Here is an 11,942-nt window from a genome sequence, read left to right on the forward strand (position 1 = left end):
AGGTTTCTAAGTTGCACCTTAATGAAGAAATTGTAGTTCCGGCTTTTCAGGTACCGGACCTCTCTGCAGGAGGTGCATCATTGGACGTAGTTCATGCTCTAAGGATCTACGTGGATCATACCAGTGCCATCAGAGGGACAGACAGTCTCTTTATCCTGTATGGATTTCACAAGAGGGGATGGCCTGCTAATAAGGAAACACTGGCTAGATGGCTTTGGATGACTGACTCAGAAGCATACTCTCAAGCTGATCTCCCTATCCCGGATAATGTCTCTGCCCACTCTACTCGTTCGGTAGGACCGTCATGGGCAGACCACCGTGGTGCCTCAGCTGAACAACTCTGTAAGGCAGCCACATGGTCATCAATTAACACATTTATTAGACATTATGCCTTTGATACCTTTGCCTCTCAGGACACTGCATTTGGGTGAAGGATTATCTTGTCCAATCAGAAGCGTCCCCTCCCTTAGTTGCTACTTTGGGGCATCCCAAGGTAGATCTTGTGGACTACTGTGGACCCTGATAGAGAAAGCAGAAGTTATGGTAGACTTACCGTCCATAACTTTGTTTCTCTGAAGCCCACAGTATCCACAGACATCCCACTGTGAGGCACCTGATTTGATAATCTTTGCGCTTACTAACCTCTTCCTTTCCTCTGGTATGGAAGTGTGTGTATGTCCTTCTTGCCTGAATAGGTCTCCTCTCAATAAATCTGCTCATGCCTTGAGCTTTGGAACCAACTGAATTTCCTGAGCCGGGAGGTGTGGCTATAGGGGGCTGACACATTCCATCCTGGGAGTCTGAAAAGCTTAGACCATTTGGTGCCCTGTTCCGCTGACTACCTAATATCCCAAGGTAGATCCTGTGGATTACTGTGGACCCTGATTGAGATAGCAGAAGTTATGGTAGACTTACCGTCGATAACTTTGTTTCTCTGAAGTCCGCAATATCCACAGAGATCCCACTGTGACGCACCTGATTTGATAATCTTTGCACTTACTAACCTCTTCCTTTCCTCCTGTATGGAAGTGTGTGTATGTTCTTCTCGCCTGAATAGGTCTCCCTCTCGATAAATCTGCTCCTGCCTTGAGCTTTGGAACCAAATGAATTTTCCGAGCCGGGTGGCGGGGATATAGGGGGCTGGCCCGTTGCATCCTGGGAGTCTGAAAAGCGGAACTGTTTGGTGCCCGTTCCGCTGTCGCTACCTAATATCCCAAGGTAGATACTGTGGACTTCAGAGAAACAGAGTTATCGACGCTAAGTCTACCATAACTTCTGCTTTTAAAGTTGTATGTATTAATTTGAGTGAGTATATTATTTTAAGGCAGAAGAAGCAAAGCAGGAAGAGATGTATGCAACTGATGTAAAGGTAGAAGATATGGAGGGAGACGAAGAGGCGTATGTGACTGATATGAAGGCAGAAGATATAGAGGGAGGAGAAGAAGAGATGTATGTGAAGGGTGATCAGCAGTGTAAGGAGGAGGAAATCCCTACAGATATCAGCACAGGTGAGTAATAAACACTTATTACAGAAAAAGAGTCACATATTCTCATTGCTCAGTTGCTACAGACGTTTCTTCCCCTACACCAGTGGTTCTCAAACTTGTAGGGGTGCCTTGGAATGGTGGTCCAGGACCAGACAAAATTATTTCTGGTCAATGTAATAGGCAAAACCAGTGCTGGTGGCTGCTAATCATAAACTATGTGGACAAACAGAAGCAAATCTTGCCCCTCACCACACAATTAAACCTAATAATGACATATAAACACAATTTATTTAATTTAATATTTCTTTCCACATTTCTAAATAAGGACATTTTGGCCTAGGGGTGCCGTGAAAAAAATAATGATACTCTAGGGCGCCGTGATTAAAAAAAGTTTGGGAACTACTGCCCTACACCCTCCTCTGTCAGTAAAACGAATGACTAAAATGTATCTACCCAGTGAGAGAGTTAGGAGCCATAAGCCCTAATATATACCTGCTCTCCCCCTCACATCAGGTCACTGTGTGTTACCAGCCCAGAGATCTGACCAATCTCCTTCCCACACTCTCTGGTGTATCTAATACATCAGGAGCCATCAGCCCCTATTATACTCCTGGTCCTCTCTCACATCATGTCACTGTGTTACCAGCCCAGAGATCTGATCAGTCTCCTCCCCACACTCTCTGGTGTGCTCATACATCAGGAGCCATCAGCCCCTATTATACTCCTGGTCCTCTCTCACATCATGTCACTGTGTGTTACCAGCCCAGATATCTGACCAGTCTCTTCTCCACACTCTCTGGTGTATCTCATACATCAGGAGCCGTCAGCCACTATTATACTCCTGCTCCCCCCCCTCACATCATGTCACTGTGTGTTACCAGCACAGAGATCTGACCAGTCTCCTCCCCACACTCTCTGGTGTATCTCGTACATCAGTAGCCATCAGCCCCTATTATACCCCTGCTCTCCCCCTCACATCATGTCACTGTGTGTTACCTGCCCAGAGATATGACCAGTCTCCTCCCCACACTCTCTGGTGTATCTCATACATCAGGAGCCATCAGCCACTATTATACTCCTGCTCCCCCCCCTCACATCATGTCACTGTGTGTTACCAGCACAGAGATATGACCAGTCTCCTTCTTACACTCTCTGGTGTATCTAATACATCAGGAGCCATCATCCCCTATTATGCTCCTGCTCTCCCCCTCACATCATGTCACTGTGTGTTACTAGCCCAGAAATCTGACCAGTCTCCTCTCCACACTCTCTGGTGTATCTCATATATCAGGAGCCATCAGCCCCTATTATACTCCTGCTCTCCTCCTCACATCATGTCACTGTGTTACCAGCCCAGAGATCTGACCAATCTCATCCTCACACTTACTTGTATATCTCGCTTTAGTAACTTAGTCATTGATACATTTAAAGCAATATTAGCATGTGAGGGGCTTCCTGCAATATTGCTTTCCTCTTATGGGGAAAAGTCCTTAGATCATAGCCTGGGCTTTAATGCCACTAGAACAGGATCCTATTCTATTTAATGCCAAAGTTTTATCTGTGCAGGAAAATAGTCCTACAGATGTGTCCACGTACATCTAGCCTCCCTGCACGTTAAAGAGCCCTGCTAGTCATGGCGTGACTTGGTAGCGAAGAACGTCATTGTTTAGATTTTTCCATTAAAATGCAAAATGATGCGATTAAGACGCACAAGCAGCTTTTGATGATTAAATTACATAGAGCATGTATATATTCTGTGTGTGATCGCGGCTGTATATGCACATGAAATGCTACGTTGCAGTGTGTTCCTAGAAAACACTGTAGCATAGCATTTCGTATGCAGATACAGGTGCGGTCGCACACAGAATATAGGCATGCCGCATATCATTTTAATCAGTAGAGTCTACTTGTATATCTTATATGCATTGCAATGTGCCAGTCATCTCCTGCTACACGGCGTATTGAGGCAAGATGTGTGCGTACTTATCTGTGTTTACTGTATGTACATGTATAATTGTAATAATATGTAGTTGGAAAATGAAAATGAAACAACTGAACATCTTGAACTCACTATTAGTATGATAATTTTCTCCTCTCGGGTAACAATGTTATATTGTCATACAATATATTCATTTCCAGCAGATGGAGGCACAATCAGGAAGACCTCGGAGGGGGATCGCATTTTGTTCCCAGATTTTAAATTACAAGACAACATCACACAGGATTCTCCAGAAGACACCCCCATTATGCTAGATATAGATCCTGTATCTTACAGTGCTGATCTATCATCTGATTCCTCTAATCATGGGGAATGTTCTCCCAATAACTCAAATATTGCTACACATAGTGCTGATCTTACAAGTAGTTCAGTCTTTATCTGCTCTGAATGTGGAAAAAGTTTTGTATGTCTGTCAGTGTTTGTTACACATCAGAGAAGTCACACAGGTGAGAGGCCATTTCCATGCTGTGAGTGTGGGAAATGTTTTACATATAAATCAGATCTTATTAAACATCAGAGAAGCCACACAGGTGAGAAGCCATTTGCATGCTCTGAGTGTGTAAAATGTTTTACACAGAAATCACACCTTGTTATACATGAGAGAACTCACACAGGGGAAAAGCCATTTCCATGTTCTGAATGTGGGAAATGTTTTACACGGAAGTCAATTCTTGTTAAACATCTGCGAATTCGGGGGGCGTGGCCTGGACGAGCATGGAGTAGCACCTGAACAGTGCAGCTCTCCTGCTGATATATCCTGCAGCATCATCCTGTATTCCCCCCCGGGGTCTAACATCGTGCTAAACGTTGCATGAATCCCTCCTGCCCCCCTGGAGTGAATTTGGACCGGATCCCGTAGTCCCTCTGACTTCTGCAGCCCTGTTCGCCCGGCGGGCCCTGCTCGGCGCTTGAGCCGCCGCCGCGCGCTCACCGCAGACCGGAAGTTCGGCTCCCGTACACCGCCGAGACCCGCGCCTTCGTGGAGGGGAGAGGGAGCGCTCGTCTGCCGTTCTGGAGTGCCTGCTGGGGGACCCGAGACGAGTATCTTGGCGCCTGGAGCACTACGCGCCTCACACAGCCACGTAACTGTGCCGCCCTGGGGACCGGAAGTTCGGCTCCGGCTCTTCACCGCTGCCCGCGTCTTTGAGGAGGGGAGCGGGGGGAGCTTGGCTGCCGCCTTGTGTGCCTGTTGAGGGGACCCAGAACACCCCTGAGGCTGCCTGCACCATCCCACACCGCCGCGGACCCGGGGGACCGGAAGTGCGGCTCCCGTGATCTCTCCCCGCCCGCTGCAGCCGTCCGAGACCTTTGAGCGGGGCTGCGGGGTGAAATATTATATGGAACACTCTGGGGAGCCTGGAAGACCGCTCTCATCACACCCAGCTGCCGGCTGCTGCGGCCACTGATCTGCTCATTTGCTGCTGTCTCCACCCATCCTGACTGGGAAAAAGGTATTTGCTGACAAGGGGCAGATTGTTAAATTTGTGGGGGCCTGCCTGAGTTGGCTGATGGACTGTAACCTTCCCTCTTATCCTCCTGTTGCACATCCCTGCCTGTACGTTCCGGATCGCACCCTGCCTGGAGGTCAACAGTAGGAGCTGTTTATCTTTATCTTTACTGCAAAGCTCTGATTGGGGGGGACACTGCCTAGCTCCCTGCTCCTCCGGGCGGTCACACTGCATTATACCAGGAGGCTCTGATCTTGCTGCGTAACTATATATATTTATACCCCCCATTGGCTCTCTCTTCGTTATATACATCCAGCTGGAGGCTGCTGGTCGACCACTGTGTGATTCCTGATTTGCTGATGTAGCACTGACTGGAGGCTTATCTGCTTGATTTACCATAACTCTCTCATATAGTGCTGCAACTCCCTGTAGGGGTGACTATAACGAATACTATGGGGAAGACTTCTCAGGCTGCGGCCAAGCTTGAAAAATACGCTAGAAATCCTCCCGCGCAAAATAAGAGAACGGGGGAGTCGCAGGATGGATCCTCTCCCCCCTCCCCGGCTACAAGTGCGGGCTCCGGCCCTCCAGAGACCTCAGAGGATGCTATCCAAAGGGTACTGGACGCAGTTAATGCCAGCGAAGGCAGGCTGGCCGAAAAGATTACACAGGTGCAATCAGATCTCTCCTTAATTCATCAGGATCTACAACGAGTTAGAGAGAGAGTGGGGGAGGCGGAAACCCGCATTTCTACTGTCGAGGACACTGTGGCTCCGCTCGGCCGACGCACCACTGCCCTTGAATCCCAGATGTCGGAGGTGCAGAAAAAATTGACCGATATGGAGGGGCGTCTGAGACGGAATAACATTCGGTTTGTGGGCTTACCGGAAAGGGAGGAGGGTGATGCACCTGAGCAGTTTTTGGAGAAGTGGCTTACAGATTTCTTTGGGACGGACGCCTTTACATCACACTACGCGGTGGAACGAGCACATAGAATCCCTATGCGACCATTGCCGCCGGGGGCTCCTCCCCGTACATTTATAGCTAAATTCCTCCACTTCAAGGATCGGGACAAGGTGCTCACCCTGGCACGCACCAAAGGCCCACTTAAGTGGAATGGCACCCGGATCTCTGTATTTCCTGATTTTGCGGTTGACGTCCAGAAGGAGAGAGCCCAGTTCCTTCCGATCAAGAGACGTCTCCGGGAGCTCAATCTCCCCTATGCTATGCTTTTTCCTTCAAGGTTGCGGGTGGTCGCAGGAGGAGAGACTAAATTTTTCTCAACCCCGCGGGAGGCGGCGACGTGGCTTGACCGGCAGTTCCCGGCAGGACGCCCTCTGGCAAATGACTGAATGTTGCAGCTCCCCGTTGGCTGGGCTGCGATTTATGTCATTAAGTATTGGAGTACACAGCTATTGTATTAATGCTTGTTGACTTTTTCCTACTAGGTCATCGATACAGCCTTTGTTGGTAATATACTAAATGCTGCACTTGATATCGGGTCCTTGCATGCTCGGGGGTCGGGTGCTTGATTGGCCCTGGGGGGGGTTAGGGTATGGCGGGGGAGCAATGCCTGCTTGCGACCGCTGTATTTTTTGTCCTCTATACTAGTTGTTTAGTTGTTGGGAGGGGGGGGGGTTTTTTGGGATTAGGTATGCCACAGTTCGGGCCGGTATACAGGGTGGGGGGTTGTATGGTGGGGAAGGGAGGATTTAATGGGTGGTTGTTTTATAAGCATTGCTGTGGCGACATGTTTAGAGAAATTTTTCGCAGGCGGTTACTTTTCTGGTTTTCTAGGATACTTTCAATGGTGTGGGCACATCTAGCACTTGGTGCTATTATGTATTATGGCATCACTTAGTCTAAAAATTTTATCCTGGAATGTGCGGGGCCTTAATGACAAAATTAAAAGGACCCTGGTACTTCGGCAGATTAGGCAGTACTCCGCAGATGTTGTTTGTCTTATGGAGACGCACCTGGAGGGAGCCAAAGTTCTATCTCTCAAAAAGCCATGGATTGGGTGGCTATATCATTCCACTCATACCTCCCATTCCAGGGGCGTCTCCATTCTGATCCGTAAATCTGTCCCGTTTGTTTTGGACCAGGTCCAGGTAGATCAGTGGGGACGGTATATTTTTATTAAATGTCAAATAAACTCCATGTCCTTATTATTATTAGCTATTTACATACCCCCACCGTACTCCCCGGAGGTTTTACGCAAGGCTGCTGATTTCATGTCCCTTTACCCCAATATTCCCACTGTCTGCACTGGGGACTTTAATAATGTTATGGATCTTAGAGTGGATAGATTCAACACCAACACTACTGTGCCTCGCCCACGTCCGGGTAACTTTGCTATGTTAGTGGAGGGCATGGGTTTGGTGGACGTCTGGAGGGTGCGGCATCCGGCTGCTCGACAGTTCTCCTGCTTCTCCCCTACTTACTCCTCCTTTTCTAGGATCGACATGGCCCTGGTCTCCCCCTGTTTAGTTCCCAAGATTGTTGATATCCAGTACGCAACTAGAGGTATCTCTGACCACTCACCAGTACTGTTGAATCTGGATACTGGGGGGACCCGGGGACAGTTGTTCTGGAAATTTAACTCATTCTGGCTTTCACAGATGGGCACTGGAGCGGAGCTTGAGCTTGCCTGGCGGGAGTTCTTGGAGCTGAATGGGGGCACTACTGGACCAGCAATCCTCTGGGACGCATTTAAAGCATTTATACGTGGTTCTCTAATTAGACGGGTTGCTACCTTAAAAAATGGCTATAAACGCCAGGAGGTGGAGCTTGAGGCTTCCTGTAGGTCCCTAGAAATCCAATATTTGCAGGATGGATTGGCTGCCTCCAGGGACGCATGGCTGCTTGCGCAGTCCAAATGGAGGAGCTGTCTATCTGATAAAGCCAAATACCGTTTGCTGTATGCCCAACACTCATACTATGCTACAGGCGACAGACCTGGTACTTATCTAGCACATTTAGCGGCGGCAGATAAATTCTCTAATACTGTCCTTGCGATAGGCGGAGATGATGGTGTAACTTATGTAAAAACCCCGGAAATAGCAGACCAATTTGTTGCTTATTATAAAAATCTGTATAGTACGAGACTATCGGCTGATTCAACGGAAATAAATGATTATCTTGTTGGTTTACCATTGCCCTCGCTCTCTAATGTGGCGGTTGAATTCCTGGACTCCCCTTTGTCATTGACGGAGATTGAAACAGCCATCAAGTCATTTCCTGGAGGCAAGGCACCAGGGCTAGATGGAATTCCTATCGAGCTATATAAGAAACATATTGACTTTTATGGCCCTAGATTACTTGCTCTGTTCAATGACTTGTTGGAGTTGGGGTCGCTGCCGGATTCCATGACTGAGGCTTTGATAATAGTGCTATTGAAACCGGATAAGAACCCAGAGCGGGTAGAGTCATATAGACCTATCTCGCTACTTACAACTGATATCAAGGTGTTAGCAAAGATCCTGGCACTTAGACTTAACTCCGTTGTTACCCAAATTATACACACAGATCAGACTGGTTTCGTGCCGGGGCGGTCCACTCTAACTAACCTTAGGCGCTTGTTCACGCACTTGCAGGGTCCCCGCGAGGACGCCGACACTTCTGTGGTAGTGTCTCTCGACGCTGCTAAAGCTTTTGATTCAGTGGAGTGGGCGTTCTTGTGGGGATCTATGGCCCGCTTCGGTATAGGACCACGCTTTATACGGTGGGTCAAGTTACTATACTCCGCACCATCAGCCAGAGTCTCGATAAATGGATTCATTTCCTCTGCATTCCCTCTGGCTAGGGGAACAAGGCAGGGCTGCCCGCTATCCCCTATCCTTTTTGCTCTAGCAGTGGAGCCCTTGGCGTGCTTGCTGCGTTCTGACTTGCGGGTGGGGGGGTTCCGGGTGGGCCCCACCACGGACAAGATTGCTCTATACGCGGATGATATTCTGCTGTTTGTATCAGACTACTGCAATACCATGCCGCACGTGTTGCGTATTATAGACACCTATGGCGGGTACTCTGGCTTGTCCATAAATTGGGATAAGTCCTGCATATTGCCCTTTCGGGGTACTTATCCTGGGGCTCCGCTCGTGGCCCTACCTCTTCGCTGGGTGGACTCATTCAAGTATTTAGGAATATGGGTCACAAATAATCCTTCTCAATACTTTTCCCTAAACATAAAACCTCACATGGATTATTTGCACTCCCGTATTGCGGTGTGGGGGACTCTGCCTCTAACTATAACGGGTAGAATTAATTTAGTGAAAATGGTGGCCCTGCCCAAGTTACTATATGCGTTACAGCACTCCCCTGTATATCTCCCATTAAAAACCTTTAGGAGAATAGATAGTCTTCTATCCTCTATCGTATGGTCTAAACGCCGGGTTAGAATAAAATTAGATACCCTCACGCGCCCACGTGACTCTGGGGGCCTGAGCCTCCCTAAATTTAGATTATATTACCTAGCGGCACAAATGGTACATATTAGTAAGTGGTTACATGATCCTGGTAGAGATGAATTGATCTCCCGAATTCTCTATATAACCGATAGGAACTGCACCCCAGTACAACTACTGTTGAGTGACAATGTATCGCTACTTAACCTTCCAGTTGTCAAGCAAGCAATTATGGTATGGAAACAGACGCATAGATTGCTCCATGGAGAGGGTTGGGATCCGGAAACGCCTCTAGCCTATACACATTCTCTGAGCGAGCTTGCATCACTGCAGATGAGGGAGGTATGGAGCAGCCGGGGAGTGCAGTCTCTTGGGCAATTGTATCATATGGGTGTATTTAAGTCTTTCCAACAATTGCAGGAGGATTATAATATTCCTACCGTCTATTTTTATCGATATCTACAACTCCGTCATGCTTGTCAAGCTCAATTTGCAAATGCTCCCCTGATGCTCCGGGACACACCAGTAAGGGAACTATTTGCTAAGCTTCAAAATTGCACTATTTCCATATTTTATTCGGCTCTACTACGTGCCTATCATTGTGAGACTCTTCTTTCTCTTAAATCCAAATGGGAAAGGGATTTGGGGCCCATATCTAATGATACCTGGGAGGATGCACTGGGTGCCTCTAGAATGGCGACCACAGCGGTCCGTTACCAACAGGTGCATCTGTTCGTTTTACATAGAGTCTATATTACTCCTGAGAGGTTAATGAGATTCGGAGGAAGAATGGATTCTAAATGCCCCAAGTGTACTCTAGATGGAGGCACCTTCTGGCACATGATTTGGTCCTGTAGGATAGTTAATACCTTCTGGCAGGATGTACTCAGGATTATGGTTTCCACTGGTATACCTGCGGATGTGCTGACCCCCCCTGTGTGTGTGCTGGCGGTGGTGGATGAGGAGTTGTTGGATGCCCCCTCCAGGCGTTACGTTATCAACCTGTGTGCTCTTGCACAGGTTTCTATAGCCCGATCATGGATGGCACCTGATGGCCCAGATATTGACTCATGGATTGCTTTAGTGAATACTACAGTGGCTCATGAAAGATTTGTCTATGTGTCCAGGAAAGCCATTACTAAATATTATGCGATATGGGATAGATGGTTGTCATCACCGTATACTGGGGGTGCCTGCATTACAATATCTGCGGATGCGAGTTTAGCCTCAACATAATCACCCCGAAGTTACCTGACAAGGCTAGGAAATTGTACTGCTTGCACAATATTGGTATTTACTATGAGGCTCACCCGAGACACCGCTTCCTCTATTTCTATATGGTTGTATTCGGTGGATCTGGAGAGCTATACTTCTATAATTTTTATATTTTTTTTATGTGTGTGTATATGTATGGATATATATATGGGTAAAGGGATGTCCCCGCCGGATCTAATATCAAATGCCAATTGACTATGACTATAACTATATGATTGAGTATGATACCATATATGTTGCTTGATTCTACTGTCAACAGCAATGCTTTAGGTTTAAGTTGTATTTGTGGTTTGTAATTTGTACAAAAGGAAAAAATTTCAATAAAAATTGTTGAATTTAAAAAAAAAAAACATCTGCGAATTCACACAGGAGAGAAACCCTTTCCATGCTCTGAGTGTGGAAAATGTTTTACACAGAAATCAGTACTTGTTAAACATCGGAGATGTCACACAGGTGAGAGGCCGTATCCATGTTCAGAGTGTGGGAAATGCTTTATGCAGAAAACACATCTTTCTGAACATCATAAACTTCACACAGGTGAGAAACCATTTCTATGCTCTGAGTGTGGGAAATGTTTTCCATATAAACCAGATCTTGTTACACATCAGCGAAGTCACACAGGTGAGAAACCATTTCGGTGTTCAGAATGTGGGATGTGTTTTAGACATAAATCAGTTCTTGTTGTACATAAGAGAACTCACAGTGGTGAGAAGCCATATTCATGTTCTGAGTGTGGGAAATGTTTTACACAGAAATCAGATCTTGTTGCACATCAGGGAAGTCACACAGGTGAGGCACCGTATCCATGCTCCGAGTGTGGAAAGTCTTTTAAACGGAAGTCAAATTTTATAACACATCAGAAAATCCACATGAAGGAGAACGGATTGGCATGTGATGATGTCTGTGTGGTGTAAGTGCGTGTCTGAGAGGCATGTTCATAGGTCTGATTGGCATTTTGTTGAGGTTTTCAGTACTTGAGGGATGTGAGCAGATTTTTTTGAGCAAGTGAAGAACATTTTAGGATGAATGATGTTGGCTTGCCAGGGGGATGTTTTCAGTTTATTTCATTTCTGAAATTAAGGTCTACGTACGTTCCTTTTTTTTTTTTTTTGTCCCTTAAATACAGATGACTTTCACAAGTAAGTGTATGTAGATGGTTCATTCTAAAAATTAAGTGTCAATGTAAAGTAGGTAAAATATACATATATCAGGCATAACATTAAAACCATCTGCGTAAGATTGTTTAGGTTCCCCTTGAACCACTATAACAGCTCTGACCCATCGAGGCAGGAACTCCACAAGACCTCCGAATGTGTCCTGGGGTATCTGG

General features: G+C 46.8%; 2 protein-coding genes across 4 annotated transcripts in view; both read left to right on the forward strand.

Moving 5' to 3' along the window:
• LOC135054639 (zinc finger protein 629-like) overlaps window positions 1-6,447 on the forward strand; it is a 29,281-nt gene extending 22,834 nt beyond the window's left edge. For 2 of the 3 annotated variants that reach the window (XM_063957864.1, XM_063957865.1), the window contains exons 4-5: window positions 1,325-1,508; window positions 3,627-6,447. In XM_063957864.1, coding sequence (XP_063813934.1) covers window positions 1,325-1,508; window positions 3,627-4,216 — 774 coding nt within the window. In that variant the 3' untranslated portion in view covers window positions 4,217-6,447. The remainder of the gene's footprint in view (window positions 1-1,324; window positions 1,509-3,626) is intronic. The other variant, XM_063957866.1, reaches the window with a different exon arrangement.
• Window positions 1-11,723, forward strand: part of LOC135057116 (uncharacterized) — a 176,804-nt gene extending 165,081 nt beyond the window's left edge. The window contains 5 exon segments of the mRNA XM_063963015.1: window positions 5,367-6,274; window positions 6,383-6,404; window positions 7,113-8,180; window positions 8,787-8,896; window positions 10,921-11,723. Of these exon segments, the coding sequence (XP_063819085.1) occupies window positions 5,367-6,274; window positions 6,383-6,404; window positions 7,113-8,180; window positions 8,787-8,896; window positions 10,921-11,526 (2,714 nt within the window). The 3' untranslated portion in view covers window positions 11,527-11,723.
• The last annotated feature ends 219 nt before the right edge of the window (window positions 11,724-11,942 follow it).

The sequence above is a fragment of the Pseudophryne corroboree genome, chromosome 3 (genome assembly GCF_028390025.1).
Source record: "Pseudophryne corroboree isolate aPseCor3 chromosome 3, aPseCor3.hap2, whole genome shotgun sequence".
Taxonomy (NCBI): Eukaryota; Metazoa; Chordata; class Amphibia; order Anura; family Myobatrachidae; genus Pseudophryne; species Pseudophryne corroboree.